The sequence below is a fragment of the Dendropsophus ebraccatus genome, chromosome 6 (assembly GCF_027789765.1).
Source record: "Dendropsophus ebraccatus isolate aDenEbr1 chromosome 6, aDenEbr1.pat, whole genome shotgun sequence".
Lineage (NCBI taxonomy): Eukaryota > Metazoa > Chordata > Amphibia > Anura > Hylidae > Dendropsophus > Dendropsophus ebraccatus.
In genome coordinates this window covers 125,290,298-125,310,518 of record NC_091459.1, presented here as the reverse complement: position 1 = coordinate 125,310,518, position 20,221 = coordinate 125,290,298, and the positions used below count along the sequence as shown (strand labels likewise).

Sequence of the window (20,221 nt, the reverse complement as noted above, 5' to 3'; positions counted from 1 at the left end):
CAGTCTTCCAGTACTTATCAGCTGCTGTATGTCCTGCAGGAAGTAGTGTATTCTTTCCGGTCTGCACAGTGCTCTCCGCTGCCACCTCTGTCCATGTCAGGAACTGTCCAGAGCAGTAGCAAATCCTCATAAAAAAAAACTCTTTTGCTCTGGACACTTCCTGACATGGACAGAGGTGGTAGCAGAGAGCACTGTATCAGAGTGGAAAGAATACAACACTTCCTGCAGGACATACAGCAGCTGATAAATACTGGAAGAATGGAGATTTTTAAACTGAAGTAAATTACAAATCTATATATCTTTCTGACGACAGTTTGACAGAAAGATTGAAAGATTTGAAAAACAGGGGGGGAGATTTACCAAACATGGTGTAAAGTGAAACTGGCTCAGTTGCCCCTAACAACCAATCAGATTCCATCTTTCATTTTCCAAAGAGTCTGTGAGGAATGAAAAGTGGAATCTGATTGGTTGCTAGGGGCAACTGAGCCAGTTTCACTTTACACCATGTTTGATAAATCTCCACCATGGTTTACTTCTTCCAACAGCACCGCACCTGTCCTTTGCTTGTGTTCATTATTGCAACTCCATATTGAGCTGCAGAACCAAACAGAGGACAAAGAGATTGCTATGTTTCTGTAGTCTTGGATAACGCCTTTAAGACTGGATGTCTATATGTGAGTCTGATACAGCTAATGGCAGTGCTAATTTAAACCCCTGTTACACAGGGCGACTGGTGGGAGCAAGCGAGCGTCGGGCTGTCAGGTCAGCGCTCGCTTGCTCCTCGTTTCCCGTGAGGAGCAGCGGGAGCCCATAGGAGATAGTGGTGGTCTGCTGCCGACGCTCCATGTAATAGGGGCAACAGATTGTTGCTATCCTAGTTGTTAGTCTTTCAACATGTTGAAAGACAATAAAAGACGACGATCAGCTGACATTATGCATGTTGGCTGATTGTTGCCTTTTATTTCTCAAAGCGATTATCGTCCGTAATGGGCAATAACTAACCAAATATGGCCAATAACAGCTTTGTGTAACAGGGCCTTTATACTTGAAATCTGATTCAATGGTGTCTTAAAGAGGCTATCTGGGTCTAGAAAAACATAGCAGTTTTATTCCAAAAACAGTGCCACCCCTGTCCTCAGGTTGTATTTGGTATTACAATTTGGCTTCATTCACTTCAATGGAACTGAGCTGCAAAACCCACACCAGAACTGAGGACAAGAGGGGTGCTGTTTCTACACTCTTTGTGAATGTAACTAATTGTTTGCTATACTAACATAAGGCAACATGAGAAATATAAAACCCATTTCCCGCGACTGGCCTCAGGACCCCCTCCGGGATCTCCGATGCTGGCATGTCATGACCCGGCTCATGGACTGGCCGCTCAGCCAATCGGTGACTGGGGCGGGATGCGCCCCAGTCACTGATTGGCTGAGCAGCCAGTCCATCAGGCATTTTTCTTCCGGGCGGGTCCCTAGGGCAGTCCCGCCGCTCACTGCAGGCACGGGGAGAGGTACTCCTGATTAGGGATGGTCCATTCAAACCTGAACTCTTGGCAATGATTCTCGCTGTCTTCCACCTCCGTGGAGAGGGTGGATACAGCCGGAGGACCGCCTGGAAAACTGGGATACAACCATAGCCATAGGCTGTATGCCAGTTTTCCAGGCGGTCCTCAGGCTGTATCCACCCTCTCCACGGAGGTGGAAAACAGTGGGAATCAGAAGCCGAGAGTTCAGGTTCGTACGAACCTGAACCTCGGCAGGTTCGGACCATCCCTACTCCTGATCAAATTCTCCCCTGCTAGCTGCCAGATTTTAAAAACGGACGGACTTCTCCTTTAACTCTAGTCAAAAGGAGAACTGATTTTCATTGAGGAGACCCAGTGCAATGCTTCATGGGAAAATATTATGCAAATTAGAGAGGTTCTTTGCATGCAGTATAGACAACTAACAATTCTTGCCACTAGTCACAGATATACTGCCGTTTTAGTTGTCCCTCCATGTGTGATTTTGTTTCATCCATGGCGATGATACATTATTCACAGTGATGTCACCGCTGCGGTGATGTGATGTCACCATGAACGAAACCTCAATGTGGAGGGAGAGTGGGAGCGGCGTGGGATGCAGATTACATTATTAGTGCATCGGGCAAAGTTTGATATTTTTAAACCAAGATTGATAGATTATAAAGCTCCTATTAATAGTAGCATGCGGCTATTGGCATAGACTATTATAGCCTGAAACGCGTGGGATTCATGTACTAATAATAGGAGCGGTAATGTGCTGGACACTGACACTAGACCCAGCAGGAAGCATCCCCATAGATCAGTTAGGGACTGGTGACGGTTTGTTGAGTCACTGCTTCCCGCCTACACCTTCCTCTCCTAAAACAGTTTGCAGAAGTCGCTCACACAGGAAAAACCGTCATATATATCAACAGATTACAACCGTCAGGCCTCCTGGCGTGCAGTCCCTTACTGACATGTAGCCAGACGCTGAGGGATCCAGGCTCATCATCACATAGTATTTTCCCACTGAGCGAGCAAATGGACAGGGAGTGGAGGAAGCGCGGGTGCTCTGTGTCAGTAAGGTTACTGACGGTACAATCATAACCCATCAGGGGGACAATGTCAGTCATGTCTAGGGTTTGTCAGTCACATCTTGGGTTTGTCAGTAACGTCTATAGTTTGTCAGTCACGTCTAGGGTTTTTCAGTCACATCTAAGGCTTGTCAGTCACGTCTAGGGTTTGTCAGTCACATCTAAGGCTTGTCAGTCACATTTTGAGTTTGTCAGTCACGTCTATAGTTTGTCAGTCACATCTAAGGCTTGTCAGTCACATCTTGGGTTTGTCAGTCACGTCTATAGTTTGTCAGTCACGTCTATGGTTTGTCAGTCATGTTTAAGGCTTGTCAGTCACATCTAGGGTTTGTCAGTCATGACTAGGGTTTGTCAGTCACGTCTAGGGTTTGTCAGTCAAGTCTATAGTTTGTCAGTCACATCTAAGGCTTGTCAGTCACATCTTGGGTTTGTCAGTCACGTCTATAGTTTGTCAGTCACATCTATGGTTTGTCAGTCATGTTTAAGGCTTGTCAGTCACATCTAGGGTTTGTCAGTCATGACTAGGGTTTGTCAGTCACGTCTAGGGTTTGTCAGTCACGTTTAAGGCTTGTCAGTCACATCTAGGGTTTGTCAGTCATGACTAGGGTTTGTCAGTCACGTCTAGGGTTTGTCAGTCACGTTTAAGGTTTGTTAGTCACGTCTATTGTTTGTCAGTCACGTCTATGGTTTTTCAGTCACGTTTAAGGCTTGTCAGTCACATCTAGGGTTTGTCAGTCACGTCTAGGGTTTGTCAGTCAAGTCTAGGGTTTGTCAGTCACGTCTATGGTTTGTCAGTCACGTTTAAGGTTTGTTAGTCACGTCTATTGTTTGTCAGTCACGTCTATGATTTGTCAGTCACGTTTAAGGCTTGTCAGTCACATCTAGGGTTTGTCAGTCATGGTTAAGGCTTGTCAGTCACATCTAGGGTTTGTCAGTCACGTCTAGGGTTTGTCAGTCATGTTTAAGGCTTGTCAGTCACATCTTTTGTTTGTAAGTAGAGTCTATAGTTTGTCAGTCACGTTTAGGGCTTGTCAGTCACATCTAAGGCTTGTCAGTCACGTCTAGGGTTTGTCAGTCACATCTAAGGCTTGTCAGTCACATTTTGAGTTTGTCAGTCACGTCTATAGTTTGTCAGTCACATCTAAGGCTTGTCAGTCACATCTTGGGTTTGTCAGTCACGTCTATGGTTTGTCAGTCACGTCTATAGTTTGTCAGTCACGTCTATGGTTTGTCAGTCACGTCTATGCTTTGTCAGTCATGTTTAAGGCTTGTCAGTCACATCTAGGGTTTGTCAGTCATGACTAGGGTTTGTCAGTCACGTCTAGGGTTTGTCAGTCACATCTAGGGTTTGTCAGTCACGTCTAGGGTTTGTCAGTCACGTTTAAGGCTTGTCAGTCACGTCTAGGGTTTGTCAGTCACGTTTAAGGCTTGTCAGTCACATCTAGGGTTTGTCAGTCACGACTAGGGTTTGTCAGTCACATCTAGGGTTTGTCAGTCACGTCTAGGGTTTGTCAGTCATGTCTATGGTTTGTCAGTCACGTTTAAGGTTTGTTAGTCACGTCTATTGTTTGTCAGTCACGTTTATGGTTTCTCAGTAACGTTTAAGGCTTGTCAGTCACGTCTATGGTTTGTCAGTCACGTCTATGGTTTCTCAGTAACGTTTAAGGCTTGTCAGTCACGTCTATGGTTTGTCAGTCACGTCTATGGTTTCTCAGTAACGTTTAAGGCTTGTCAGTCACGTCTAGGGTTTGTCAGTCACGTCTATGGTTTGTCAGTCACGGTTAAGGCTTGTCAGTCATATCTAGGGTTTGTCAGTCACATCTAGGGTTTGTCAGTCATGACTAGGGTTTGTCAGTCACGTCTAGGGTTTGTCAGTCACATCTAGGGTTTGTCAGTCACGTCTATTGTCAGTCATATCTAGGGTTTGTCAGTCACGTCTAGGGTTTGTCAGTCACGTTTAAGGCTTGTCAGTCACATCTAGGGTTTGTCAGTCATGGTTAAGGCTTGTCAGTCACATCTAGGGTTTGTCAGTCACGTCTAGGGTTTGTCAGTCACGTCTATGGTTTGTCAGTCATGTTTAAGGCTTGTCAGTCACATCTTGGGTTTGTCAGTAACATCTATAGTTTGTCAGTCACGTCTAGGGTTTGTCAGTCACATCTAAGGCTTGTCAGTCATGTCTAGGGTTTGTCAGTCACATCTAAGGCTTGTTAGTCACATTTTGAGTTTGTCAGTCACGTCTATAGTTTGTCAGTCACATCTAAGGCTTGTCAGTCACATCTTGGGTTTGTCAGTCACGTCTATGGTTTGTCAGTCACGTCTATAGTTTGTCAGTCACGTCTATGGTTTGTCAGTCACGTTTATGGTTTGTCAGTCATGTTTAAGGCTTGTCAGTCACATCTAGGGTTTGTCAGTCATGACTAGGGTTTGTCAGTCACGTCTAGGGTTTGTCAGTCACATCTAGGGTTTGTCAGTCACGTCTAGGGTTTGTCAGTCACGTTTAAGGCTTGTCAGTCACGTCTAGGGTTTGTCAGTCACGTTTAAGGCTTGTCAGTCACATCTAGGGTTTGTCAGTCACGACTAGGGTTTGTCAGTCACATCTAGGGTTTGTCAGTCACGTCTAGGGTTTGTCAGTCACGTCTATGGTTTGTCAGTCACGTTTAAGGTTTGTTAGTCACGTCTATTGTTTGTCAGTCACGTCTATGGTTTCTCAGTCACGTTTAAGGCTTGTCAGTCACATCTAGGGTTTGTCAGTCACGTCTATGGTTTGTCAGTCACGTTTAAGGTTTGTTAGTCACGTCTATTGTTTGTCAGTCACGTCTATGGTTTCTCAGTCACGTTTAAGGCTTGTCAGTCACGTCTATGGTTTGTCAGTCATGTTTAAGGCTTGTCAGTCATATCTAGGGTTTTTTCAGTCACGTCTAGGGTTTGTCAGTCATGTTTATGGTTTGTCAGTCACGTTTAAGGCTTGTCAGTCACATCTAGGGTTTGTCAGTCATGTTTAAGGCTTGTCAGTCACATCTAGGGTTTGTCAGTCACGTCTATGGTTTGTCAGTCATGTTTAAGGCTTGTCAGTCACATCTAGGGTTTGTCAGTCACATCTACGGTTTGTCAGTCACGTCTAGGGTTTGTCAGTCACGTCTAAGGCTTGTCAGTCACATCTAGGGTTTGTCAGTCACGTCTAGGGTTTGTCAGTCACGTCTATGGTTTGTCAGTCACATTTAAGGTTTGTCAGTCACGTCTATTGTTTGTCAGTCACGTCTATGGCTTGTCAGTCACGTCTATGGTTTGTCAGTCACGTTTAAGGCTTGTCAGTCACATCTAGGCTTTGTCAGTCACGTCTAGGTTTTGTCAGTCACGTCTAAAGCCCCTATTCCACGGGTCGTTTAAAGGAGCAATATCGTTCGTATTCGGCCGCTATCGGCCGCTACGAATGATATTCGTCCCGTGGAATAGAGTGCAACGATCAGCCGACATCGTTCATATCGGCTGATCGTTGCAGTCGCTTGTTTTTCAACATGTTAAAAAACAAGCGACTGATATAGCAGCGATCTGCTGCCGTCGCTCCGTTGAATAGGAGCGTCGGCAGCAGATGCTGCTATATCCTATGGGCTGCCCGGACGATCAGCGATCCTCCGAGCAGCCCCTGAGCTGGGAACGACTCGTGGAATAGGGGCATAAGGCTTGTCAGTCACATCTAAGGTTTGTCAGTCACATCTAGGGTTTGTCAGTCACGTCTATGGTTTGTCAGTCACGTTTAAGGCTTGTCAGTTACGTCTAGTGTTTGTCAGACATGTTTAAGGCTTGTCAGTCACATCTAGGGTTTGTCAGTCACGTCTAGGGTTTGTCAATCACGTCTAGGGTTTGTCAGTCACGTCTAGGGTTTGTCAGTCACGTCTATAGTTTGTCGGTCACGTCTAGGGTTTGTCAGTCACATCTAGGGTTTGTCAGTCATGTCTATGGTTTGTCAGTCATGTTTAAGGTTTGTCAGTCATGTCTATAGTTTGTCAGTCACGTCTAGGGTTTGTCAGTCACGTCTAAGGCTTGTCAGTCACATCTAGGGTTTGTCAGTCATGTCTGGGGTTTGTCAGTCACATCTATGGTTTGTCAGTCACGTTTAAGGTTTGTCAGTCACGTCTATTGTTTGTCAGTCATGTCTATGGTTTGTCAGTCACATTTAAGGCTTGTCAGTCACGTCTAGGGTTTGTCAGTCACGTCTAGGGTTTGTCAGTCACGTCTAAGGCTTGTCAGTCACATCTAAGGTATGTCAGTCACGTCTAGGGTTCGTCAGTCACGTCTATGGTTTGTCAGTCACGTTTAAGGTTTGTCAGTCACGTCTATAGTTTGTCAGTCACGTCTATGGTTTGTCAGTCACGTCTAGGGTTTGTCAGTCACGTTTACGGCTTGTCAGTCACATCTAGGGTTTGTCAGTCACGTCTCGGGTTTGTCAGTCACGTCTCGGGTTTGTCAGTCACGTCTATGGTTTGTCAGTCACGTTTAAGGCTTGTCAGTCACATCTAGGCTTTGTCAGTCATGACTAGGGTTTGTTAGTCACATTTAAGGCTTGTCAGTCACGTCTATAGTTTGTCAGTCACGTTTAAGGCTTGTCAGTCACATCTAGGCTTTGTCAGTCATGACTAGGGTTTGTTAGTCACATTTAAGGCTTGTCAGTCACGTCTATAGTTTGTCAGTCACGTTTAAGGCTTGTCAGTCACATATAGGGTTTGTCAGTCACATATAGGGTTTGTCAGTCACGACCAGGGTTTGTTAGTCACGTCTAGAGTTTGTCAGTCACGTCTAAGGCTTGTCAGTCACATCTAAGGTATGTCAGTCACGTCTAGGGTTCGTCAGTCACGTCTATGGTTTGTCAGTCACGTTTAAGGTTTGTCAGTCACGTCTATAGTTTGTCAGTCACGTCTATGGTTTGTCAGTCACGTCTAGGGTTTGTCAGTCACGTTTACGGCTTGTCAGTCACATCTAGGGTTTGTCAGTCACGTCTCGGGTTTGTCAGTCACGTCTCGGGTTTGTCAGTCACGTCTATGGTTTGTCAGTCACGTTTAAGGCTTGTCAGTCACATCTAGGCTTTGTCAGTCATGACTAGGGTTTGTTAGTCACATTTAAGGCTTGTCAGTCACGTCTATAGTTTGTCAGTCACGTTTAAGGCTTGTCAGTCACATATAGGGTTTGTCAGTCACATATAGGGTTTGTCAGTCACGACCAGGGTTTGTTAGTCACGTCTAGAGTTTGTCAGTCACATCTAAGGCTTGTCAGTCACATCTAGGGTTTGTCAGTCACATCTAAGGCTTGTCAGTCACATCTAGGGTTTGTCATTCATAACTAGGGTTTGTCAGTCACGTCTATGTCTTCAACTGCAGTAGTTTAAAGTAAATCTCTAAACCCTGATCGCTTTATAAGCTTATGGCATTGTTGGATAGATATCAATGACAGCATTGTTGCCTGAGTCCGTGTTTTTATTTTCATAAAAAACACCTTTATTTCAGCTGTGAATGGTGTCATAGAGGCGGAGCCTATTATTCTCTGGGCCCTAGTACCGCTACACCTCACTGTGCTGTATGTGTACATGACTGATTATTCAGGGGGGCGGGCATACAGCACAGTAAGCCTTGGCTGCGCTAAGGCCCAGAAAATCATATGCTCCGCCTCTTTGACACCTTTCCCAGCCCAAATAATGACTTCTTTTATGAAAATAAAAGCACGGCAGTGCAGTACTGCACTGTGTAAGAGCACCCTCACAATGTAATCTCATTCTCATGTCATATCTGAAAACCATAACATAGAAGCGTTACTTTACTCTGACCATAGAGATGCTCAGTCAACGCGCCAATTCGGCTCTGCTGTACTGTTGTGTAATACTGTATACACTGGTATATAGGAATACGTTACCATTTTTTTAACACCATAACCTCTTTTCTCCTGCAGGAAAGAGCTTTACATTGACCATTACAGTCTTTACTAATCCACCTCAAGTCGCCACCTACCATCGAGCCATAAAAGTGACAGTGGACGGGCCGAGGGAACCAAGACGTAAGTTCCCTATCTATATACCGTATCAAAAAGATTTGTGTGACTTTATCAGCTTTGCTTATTTTAATCACTATTTCTTTACACGTCTGCTTGCTGTCAGTGAATGGATTGTTTTTAAATTCATTTTTTACATTCAGAGTCTGAAAACCAGTCTTAGGCTATGTTCACACAACTTATTTTTTACGAAAAGGACGACCATTGTTTTCAATTAAAACAACGGCCGTTCTTGTCATAGAGAAATGTGTTGCAATGACTTCAATGCAAACAGCAGCCGTTGTTGAAAATAATTGACTTGTCAGTTATTTCTGGCTGTTGGGCATTGATTTCAGTGTAGTTTTCAGTGCAACAACGGCCGTTGTCTTATCTTGTGTGAACATAGCCTCAGAGTTGAAGGTAAAAAAAAATAGCTTTCAGATCACCTGGTGCCAGAAAGTTATACAGGTTTGTAAATTACTTCTATTTAAAAATCTCAAGCTTTCCAGTACTTATCAGCTTCTGTATATCCTGCAGGAAGTGGTGTATTCTCTCCAGTCTGACACAGTGCTCTCTGCTGCCACCTCTGTCCATGTCAGGAACTGTCCAGAGCAGCAGTAAAACACCAAAGATAACCTCTCCTGCTCCGGACAGTTCCTGACATGGACAGAGGTGGCAGCAGAGAGCACTGTATCAGACTGGAAAGAATACACCACTTCCTGCAGCACATACAGCAGCTGATAAGTACTAGAAGACTTGAGATGTTTAAATAGAAGTAATTTACAAATCTATATAACTTTCTGTCACCAGTTGATTTAAAAGCTTTTTTTTTTTTTTTTTTTACCACAGCATCCCTTTAATTTATTGCACACACTCCAGTGTAGGGATCCTTTGTGATCTATGCTGTGTCAGAGATGTAAATTGTGCAGATGACCCCCAATGACTTATAATGGGTCCATTAGCTCCTATGGCAGAATCAGCATAGAACAATGGTGCAGCACTATTCTATCAGGTTCTGTTATAAACATACAACAGTCTTTCCATTCACCGACAGCAGTAAGAGATCTTGGAAATGATGAAGAAGTGAACCAACAAGTATGGTCAAAACTGTTATAATGAATCGAGTAGAAAATGTCCGAAAACAATGAACAGCACCATGTTTGTATGTAGGCTGTGTCTGGTATTGCAGCTTGTATATTAACAGATAGATCATGGCGCTGTTTCCGGAAAGGAATAAAAGAACCTTTAATAAATCCTCCTGTTAGAAGGGTCCTGTAATGATAAGCAGATCATAGAGTGTCTCACTATGATGGTAACCTGTCAGAAAGTGTTCAGTTTCCCTACAGTGCCACCACAGGAGAAATAAGGTATTGCACAGTGTTCATTAAAAAAATAAATAAATAATGGTCTGCCTGACATACTGGGTTCTGTGGAAGAAAGAGATATTCTTTGTGGCAGCCCATTAAAGGGGGAATTCAGCAAAAAAAAAAAAAAAAAAAATCTCAAATCAACTGGGGCCAGAAAGTGCCAGAGATTTGTAATTTACCTCTATTAAAAAATCTTCAGTCTTCCAGTACTTATCAGCTGCTGTATGTCCTACAGGATGTGGTGTATTCTTTCCAGTCTGACACAGTGCTCTCTGCTGCCATCTCTGTCCATGTCAGGAACTGTCCAGAGTGGTAGTGAATCCTCTCCTGCTCTGGACAGTTTCTGACTTAGACAGAGGTGGCAGCAGAGAGCACTGTGTCAGATTGGAGAGAATACACCACTTCCTGCAGGACATACAGCGGCTGATAAGTACTGGAAGACTGATGATTTTTTATTAGAGGTAAATTACAAATTTGAAAGAATTTTTTGTTTTCTTTTGGCTGAACTACCCCTTTAGTGGATGAGCCCCCCCAATTTCTTGTACCCTCTACAATCCTGTAATGCGGAGCGTGACTATGACGTAAATACAGTCTGAATTATTCTGGGACACCTCAGCCGTACTGCGTAGAACTCTGCAGCTTGGCATTGCGGTAGATTTGTAGACATCACCCGGACTTGTTAATAATGTCACATTCACGGTAATTGGCCGATAGCGGAAATAATCGTTTCATCTGTAGAACGAGGGGCAATTACCACGGTTGGATGCAGCTAAATGGACCTGATTTCCTCCCATTCGTCTGGTGATGTCACTGACACAATGCAGCCTCTGTGCGGGCACCAGATAGCAGATTACCCGCTCCTTAAGGTCGAATGCCCAGATTCAGGCGAGAAATATTTATATTCTGCTGATAAGACGGGAGAATGTTATGAAACACGATGATTTATGGCAGACAGATTAATCGGAAGAAGACGTTTCAGTTCTCAGTGTTTGCCAACAAGTTGTGAAGACGCAGATAGGACAAGCTAAGCCACGGCTCGGGAAGTTCCGTGTCTGGGATTTGTGGAACTACAAGTGCCAGGATGCTTTGATGAATAGAAAAAGTGCTCATTGATCCCAGGGTTCAAACCTGCTTCCTTCCAGCTGTTGCAAAAGTATAATTTCCATCATTTCTGGACAGCCAAGAGTGTGGCATGATGGGAGTTGTAGTTTTTCAACAGATGAAGGGATGCAGGTTTGAGACCTGTGAGAGAATAGATGGGGAACCCATGGACCTCCAGCTGTTACAAAACTCCAATTCCCATCATGCCTGGACAGCCTTTGGCTGTCCAGGCATGATGGGAATTGGAGTTTTGTAACAGCTGGAGGGCCGAAGGTTCCTCATCCCTGATTTAAAGTAATCCCTTCAGTTGTACATTGCTAAGTACTATTAGAGCAGTGGAAATTAAGAGGCTACCTCAGGTTGGCCACATGTCCCCGCCCCCTTGTACAAGTGCTGCAAGATTAGCAAACAAGTGTGTGTGGTGGTGGGGTAGTTATCAAGGGTCCTGACGACCATTTCTAATATAAAGGTACAGGACCAGGGGACTGGTGCCATCCTGGCTATGGAAGGGACAGGGCTAGGGAGGGGGAAATTGAACCAGAATACAGAAGTGACCTCCATTCTGAAGTTTCCCTTTTATGTTAGAGGCCGGCTTTACCATTGCGGTTTGTGAGCCATAGTTTTCATTAAAGGGTATGTTCAGCAAAAAGTAAAAAAATAAAATAAAAAATAGAGAATAGAAATTAGCGTAACTGTAGAATCAGACTACACACCATTTGTTTGTAGTCTGTTACCATGGAGACTCGTAGGTCTGTATAGGAACCATAGTTTTTCTTTTTAGCAAAACTATTTGTAGAACTTTTTCTTATTTTAGATGTATTGAATAAGTAATGTTTTTACAAATCTGGCCAGAGGTATCTGGACCTTATCTCCTATACACAGGGTACGGGATATGTGTATGATCATTGGGGATCTGACCGAGAAATGGGGTCGCGAGGATCGTCCATCATGCCTGCACATTTTTACTCCATTGTCTATAGGATTATCCTAATAGCACAGCAGCCCCATGGACACTGAATGAAGTGCCAGTGCATATGTGTGACCGCTGCTCCATTCTGACCAAAGACTCAGGATCATGAAGATCGCTGGGGGTCCCAGCAGTCAGATCCCCTGGGATCACATACTTATGTGCTCTCATGTTGTTGGGACAGTATACAGCTATAAGTTATATATACTAGAAACACTTATTGTTCATTACATTCATTGTGCTCACAAAGAATAGAAAATCCCTTAAAGAATATGAATTCAAAGATCCAGAAAACCAGAAGAGAAACAGTCCGGGACCAGCAAACTATTTTTATCTTGACATACAGGGAAAAAAAAACTAACTCCCTGGACATATACATCTCGGATGAGAAAGAGGAGAGACCGGATTTCAGATTGCTTCCCGATGACATAAAAACAAGGGGGGAGCCCGGGGGGATGGGAGGGGGGGCGGCTGTGGGATGTTTCACACAGCAGATTACCAGTAGTGTCAGACGTCATAAATACAGATGTTAAATTCACTTCCTGTGGAGTCATTCGAGACCCCTTTTAACATGGGATTGCTATTTGATAAGTAGGTTCATTCCTATATTTATAGAGAGTGACATGATCCAGTCATCACAGTAAGGGGTTTACAGGTGCAGTGCCACTCTTGTTTATAAAAATTTGTAATGCACTGCAGGTTTGGATAAACCCTTTAAGTCTTCATCTTAGGATGAAGTTGCTGCATAGGTTTATGTACAGTATAATTGTAGACCACCAGTGGTGAAAAGTGGTTTTGCAAGTTAAAGAAACATATGCAGCACCTAAGGGGCAGGGCATGATGCAGAGATACTCTCATTGGTGTTCTTTGAATCCGCCCCCGAGGTCTTGCATTAGGCTTACGACAGTACTGCTTTTTGTAATATCCTTTGACACTTCATTCAAAGTAGTCAAAAGTTAAGATTGCACCAGGTCTTAGCCCTGAGACCCTCCGAGCTGAGTTATAGACAGGGAAAGCAGGTGTGCACTTTACTCCCCCATGCCTCCTCCACCTAATTTGCCAGATGGCAGGAGTCAGGCTCCATAGACTTATAATGCTATCAACCGTCAGTTGTATCAGGTGTCTAAAGTTATTAGAAATGACAGTACTGCTTTAAGAAAATCGCTTGGTTATTATTGTCTTCTTTTACTGTCCCTTTTGTTAAAGGGTCTGCTAAAAATAAGTTTGTCACAGCTGTAAGAACTGCGTAAACTGAATATATAACTATTGTGTCCGACATATTAAAGGTCGCCCTATCATACCTGCTGCCGAGATCTCCATCAACCAGTTGTAAACCTGACAGCAAATGTTCACTTTCCCTGCAGCGCCACCACAGGGGAGATAAAGTATTACACAGATCCTATTCAATTTAATTATCTGTTTAGAAGTGGACGTGTTGGGTCCTCCAGATGCTTTTGCAGCTGCTTTCCTGATTGATGAGGGTCCTGTGTATATGGCAGCCCCTCTCTATTAACCTACAGTTCAGTGATAGGGTAGGCCGGGAAGATGTTTTTCTCATCTCTGGAAATGATTCCAATAATAAATGTACATTTAATTTCCTAATAAAAAAGCTTCACCCCTGGTTTCCATTAAAGAGTAATTCTACCCTTATTCTCTTTATATATGGCTATAGGGATTTTATTTACATAGGACCTAAATGTAATTTCATTTAAATCTATATAAGCGGGTCAGGAGGAAGAATTGCTAACCCAAAGGGGGCCCACAGTCAGTGTTATAGAGGGTTCATGGGGGCCCACAGTCAGTGTTATAGAGGGTACATGGGGGTCTAAAGCCAGTGTTATAGAGGGTACATGGGGGCCCACAGTCAGTGTTATAGAGGGTTCATGGGGGCCCACAGTCAGTGTTATAGAGGGTACATGGGGGCCCACAGTCAGTGTTATAGAGGGTACATGGGGGCCCGCAGTCAGTGTTATAGAGGGTACATGGGGGCCCACAGTCAGTGTTATAGAGGGCACATGGGGGCCCACAGTCAGTGTTATAGAGGGTACATGGGGGCCCACAGTCAGTGTTATAGAGGGTACATCGGGGCCCACAGTCAGTGTTATAGAGGGTACATGGGGGCCCACAGTCAGTGTTATAGAGGGTACATGGGGGCCCACAGTCGGTGTTATAGAGGGTACATGGGGGCCCACAGTCAGTGTTATAGAGGGTACATGGGGGCCCACAGTCGGTGTTATAGAGGGTACATGGGCGCCCACAGTCGGTGTTATAGAGGGTACATGGGGGCCCAAAGCCGGTGTTAGAGATGGTACCTGGGGGCCCACAGCCAGTGTTATAGATGATACATGGGGATCCACAGCCAATGTTATAGATGATACATGGGGATCCACAGCCAATGTTATAGATGGTACATGGGGGTCCACAGCCAATGTTATAGATGGTACATGGGGGCCCAAAACCAGTGTTATAGATGGTACATGGGGGCCCAAAACCAGTGTTATAGATGGTACATGGGGGCCCAAAGCCTGTGTTATAGATGGTACATGGGGACCCAAAGACAATGTTATAGAGGGTACATGGGGGCCCAAAGCCACTGTTATACATGGTACATGCTCCTGCATATAACAGCCATAGTGCAGTATATAGTGATGTGCGTGCGGCAGTGGCTCAGCGTGCGCTCTCTGTCCTCTCGTCATCCAGTCTGCTAGTTCTTTTCGGTGACTGTCAGGAGCTAGGCTTGTGGCCAAGCAGGAAATGACACATCAAGAGGCATTTTTATTGAGCAACCTTCTGAGGAAACTGATGCAAGGATACAAAGGCTGTTTACACATTCCAGGGCTGCAGGCAGGCAGCATGGCGGAGCTATTCCTATGTCCCTGACCCCACAGTCCTGTCCAGTGTCCTCACCGACCGCATTATCTATATAATATACAGAGCAGTCATGGAGGAGACATACAGTATATGGAATTAAGAAGTAGTAAGTGATCATGTTCTAGGACCCTAAGTGTCAACACGTCACTATCCTGTACCCCAAGTGTCAGCGTGTCATTATCCTGTACCCCAAGTGTCAGCGTGTCATTATCCTGTACCCCAAGTGTCAGCGTGTCATTATCCTGTACCCTAAGTGTCAGCGTGTCATTATTCTGTACCCCAAGTGTCAGTATCCTGTACCACAAGTATCAGTGTGTCATTATCCTGTACCCCAAGTGTCAGTGTGTCATTATCCTGTACCCCAAATGTCAGCGTGTCATTGTCTTGTACCCCAAGTGTCATTGTATTGTACCCCAAGTGTCAGCGTGTCGCTATCCAGTACCCCAAGTGTCAGCGTATCACTATCCTGTACCCCAAGTGTCAGCGTGTCGCTATCCAGTACCCCAAGTGTCAGCGTATCACTATCCTGTACCCCAAGTGTCAGCGTGTCATTATCCTGTACCCCAAGTGTCAGCGTATCACTATCCTGTACCCCAAGTGTCAGCGTGTCATTATCCTGTACCCTAAGTGTCAGCGTGTCATTATCCTGTACCCCAAGTGTCACTATTCTGTACCCCAAGTGTCAGCATATCATTGTCCTGCACCCCAAGTGTCATTATCCTGTACCCCAACTGTCAGCGTGTCAGTATGATGTACCCCAAGTGTCATCCTGTTCCCCAAGTATCAGCATGTAATTATCCTGTATCCCAAGTGTCAGTATGTCATTATCCTGTACCCCAAGTATCAGCGTATCACTATCCTGTACCCCTTGTGTCATTATCCTGTACCCCAAGTGTCAGTGTATCACTATCCTGTACCCCAAGTATCAGCGTATCATTATCCTGTACCCCAAGTATCAGCGTATAATTATCCTATACCCCAAGTATCAGCGTATCACTATCCTGTACCCCAAGTATCAGCGTAACATTATCCTGTACCCCAAGTGTCAGCGTGTCACTATCCTGTACCCCAAGTGTCAGCGTGTCCTTATCCTGTACCCCAAGTGTCAGTGTTACTATCCTGTACCCCAAGTGTCAGCGTGTCATTATCCTGTACCCCAAGTGTCAGCGTGTCACTATTGTGTACCCCAAGTGTCAGCGTGTCATTATCCTGTACCCCAAGTGTCAGTGTGTCACTATCCTGTACCACAAGTGTCACTGTCATTATCCTGTACCACAAGTGTCAGTGTGTCACTATCCTGTACCACAAGTGTCACTGTCATTATCCTGTACCCCAAGTGTCAGTGTGTCATTATCCTGTACCACAAGTGTCAGCGTGTCACTACTGTGTACCCCAAGTGTCAGCGTGTCATTGTCTTGTACCCTAATTGTTGGCGTGCTATCTGGTTGTTTCCAAGATTTTATAGATTTAGCAGTGAACCCTAGAATTAGGTTTCCTGTTGGGTCCAGGCTAAGATGCATTATTGGGGTCTGTTTTCTGCTTTCACGCCTCCAGTAAGGTTCCTTATGGTGCCAGTAGCAGCCCCTATACTGTTACATTACATAGCTCCTGGTTAGTGACTATTATACTGTGCGTCATACTACAAGTCAGGGCTGGTTTAGCCTTATAACAATGCACCCTGTGTACCCCACTATTCATGAGCGAGCCCTCCAGAGCAGCAACAGGAAGCCTATCTATACATCAATAACCCCACCTAGCCTGTGGCCCCCCCCGCTCTCAGCAGGTACATAACATACATATCCCCCATCACTGAGGAGATGTAGTGTGTTCTGCAGCAGCTTCATAGAAAGAGGTTGGAGGATCTATCTATCTATCTATCTATCTATCTATCTATCTATCTATCTATCTATCTCCTATCTATCTATCTATCTATCTATCTATCTCCTATCTATCTATCTATCTATCTATCTATCTATCTCCTATCTATCTATCTATCTATCTATCTATCTATCTATCTGTCTATCTATCTATCTATCTATCTATCTCCTATCTATTTATCTATCTATCTATCTATCTCCTATCTATCTATCTATCTATCTATCTATCTATCTATCTATCTATCTATCTATCAATCATCTATCTATCTCCTATCTATCTATCTATCTTCTATCTATCTATCTATCTATCTATCTATCTATCTATCTATCTCCTATCTATCTATCTATCTATCTATCTATCTATCTATCTATCTATCTATCTATCTATCTATCTCCTATCTATCTTCTATCTATCTATCTATCTCTCTATCTCCTATCTATCTTCTATCTATCTATCTATCTATCTATCTATCTATCTATCTATCTATCTATCTATATTCTATCTATCTATCTCTCTATCTCCTATCTATCTTCTATCTATCTATCTTCTATCTATCATCTATCTATCTATCTATCTATCTATCTATCTATCTAAGGTCTATCTATCATCTATCTATCATCTATCTATCTATCTATCTATCTATCTATCTATCTATCTATCTCTCTATCTCCTATCTATCTATCTATCTATATCTATATCTATATCTATCTATCTACTATCTATCTATCTATCTATCTATCTATCTATCTATCTAAAGTCTATCTATCATCTATCTATCTATCTATCTATCTATCTATCTATCTATCTATCTAAGGTCTATCTATCATCTATCTATCTATCTATCTATCTATCTATCATCTATCTATCTCTATATAATGGCTGTACCCATCACTTGTGGTCTTATTTTCTTTGTGGAAGACAGCAATGAATTAACATTGTAATGAACTGGTAAAACTCAGCTGAGATGGAGCGATCATTCTGTCTACAGTACATGTCGCTATACAGAAACCTGTAGGGATATTAGGTTACCCCAGAGCCTTTAGTACAGATAATATCTACTCTATATCACTGCCAAGTCCTCCAGTTTTCCTCCAGCACCCCCCCAGGAGAAAAGAAGTATAACTCACTTCCCCTTTAATGCCTCCATAGTAAGAGACTTTTTTTTGTCACTGATCTGAATAATAAACTAGTTACAGACCATTTATCTGAGCTGTGTCTGATAAGAATGGTAATCTAAATGTGTTGAGAGGATCCTCGGGGGTGGGGCTTATACAAGTCTCAAAATTTTGGATTAAAATGTGTACATATTGGGGGAGATTTATCAAACTGGTGTAAAGTAGAATAATCTTAGTTACCCCTAACAACCAATCAGATTCCACTTTTCATTCCTCTCAGACTCTTTGAAAAATGAAAGGTGGAATCTGATTGGTTGCTAGGGGCAACTGAGCCAGTTTCACTTTACACCATGTTTGATAAATCTCCCCCTAGGTTTTTTAATTTATAGATATTTTAAGTTTGTTATGGCATGATGGGAGTTGTAGTTTTGAAACAGCTAGAGAGCCTCAGGCCACCCTCTTTTCCTCATTGTATCTAATCCACGACTTTCTCGGTCCATGCCAGTCCTGAAACGAGAGCGCCATGAGCACTGTGCCAGCTCTTCCCTACCCTGACATTTCCCCTTTAATAACAGGGTATAAATATAACTTCTTGGAAAAAAGAAGAACAGGCTGGCAGCTCAAATGTTCCAAACGTCCGTAACAAATCATCCAGATCCTGACCCTCTGTATCAGCCTGAGCTCCGCTGCAGGAAATAATCCACCAGGACGTCCTGCTTTATAGACCTCTACAATCTGCACTGTCTGCACTGGAAATTATTTTGCAAATGATTTTTGGCAGATAAGTGGTGTTGAGTTTGGCACAGGCGCACCCCGGGGACCGAGCGAATGAATAACTGGGGAAGATGTGTGAGCCCAGAGGTGGGCTGGAAATTCCTTGCGTCACCAAGTAGCAATTTCAAATGGATATCTCGTTTCAGAGAAAATGACTATTTTGATAATATGGTTTAAGGCGAATGTCGAAAAATTGTAATTGTTTGGAAGGAATGGCAGCGAGGAGATCAGCAGCGCACATAAATCATTGTATTGTGCAAGAGGCAGATCGGATTGGGATTTAGTGCCGTCCTGGCTTCCAGCGTTGTGCTCTGGATAGAGAGTCTGTGGTTGCATAGTGAACAGTCCTTTACCATTAACACTAGATGATACTGGCTGTAACTAGGGTTGAATGAACTTTCTGCACTCTTCGGGTTCGGCAATGTTCTCTGAATCGGAACGCTCGGCATTTGACTCCCTGCATCAAGAGAAGTTGGATACAGCCCTTGGGGGTCCTTGAAAACATGGATACAGCCATCGGCCATGGTCTGTATCCATGTTTCCTGGTAGTCCTAGGGCAGCATCCAACTTCTGCAGCCGCAGGTTATCAAATGTTGAGCATTTGGGTTTGGAGAACGTTGCCGAACTCAAACAGTTTGACAAATCCGCTCGACCGTAATTATGAGCTCACAAGTGACAGTCGTGCGCCATAACCTGTACACAGTGGCTGCAATGTGGAGGTCACCACAAGTCATAAACTGGTGCATGCTAAAAAAAATTACAAAATAGTTTGTCCAACCATTGCTATGGTCATATGATGGTTTGACGAGTCTGCATGGAAGCCTAAAGAAGAACGTCGGGAAAAAATGTCTTTCAAATCAACTGGTATCAAAAAGTTAGATAGATTTGTAATTTACTTCAATTATAAATTCTCCAGTTTTCCAGTACATATTAGCTGCTGTATGTCCTGTAGGAAGGGATGTATTCTTTCCATTCGGACACAGTGCTCTCTGCTGCCACCACTGTCCATATCAGGAACTGTCCAGAGCAGTAGCAAAATGCCATAGAAAACTTCTCCTGCTCTGGACAGTTCCTGACATGGACAGAGATGGCAGCAGAGAGCACTGTGTCCGACTGGAAAGAATCCACCACTTCCTGCAGGACATACAGCAACTGATAAGTACTGTAATACTTGAGATTTTTAAATAGAAGTAAATTACAAATCTTTATAACTTTCTGACACCGTAATTATGAGCTCACAAGTGACAGTCGTGCGCCATAACCTGTACACAGTGGCTGCAATGTGGAGGTCACCACAAGTCGTAAACTGGTGCATGCTAAAAAAAAATTACAAAATAGTTTAGATCCAAGTTTTTTAAGTGGAAATCAAAGTTGATCTCTAGACCTAGCCTAAAGTACATGGAGATCTTTAATATTTTTGTTTTGGTAAATTGAGATAAGTTGTAGCTATTGTCTATGAGCCAAGCGCCAGCGATTCCGTGTTGAGGAGGGGATCCATTGAAATGTCTTATTTTGGGCATTAAGTCATGATTTTGGGT

The 20,221-nt window shown here is 43.7% G+C and overlaps 1 protein-coding gene across 2 annotated transcripts in view; it reads left to right on the top strand.

Annotated features, from left to right (window-relative positions):
* RUNX2 (RUNX family transcription factor 2) overlaps positions 1-20,221 on the top strand; it is a 71,950-nt gene that overhangs the window by 18,496 nt on the left and 33,233 nt on the right. For both annotated transcript variants that reach the window (XM_069975869.1, XM_069975868.1), the window contains exon 3: positions 8,533-8,637. In XM_069975869.1, coding sequence (XP_069831970.1) covers positions 8,533-8,637 — 105 coding nt within the window. The remainder of the gene's footprint in view (positions 1-8,532; positions 8,638-20,221) is intronic.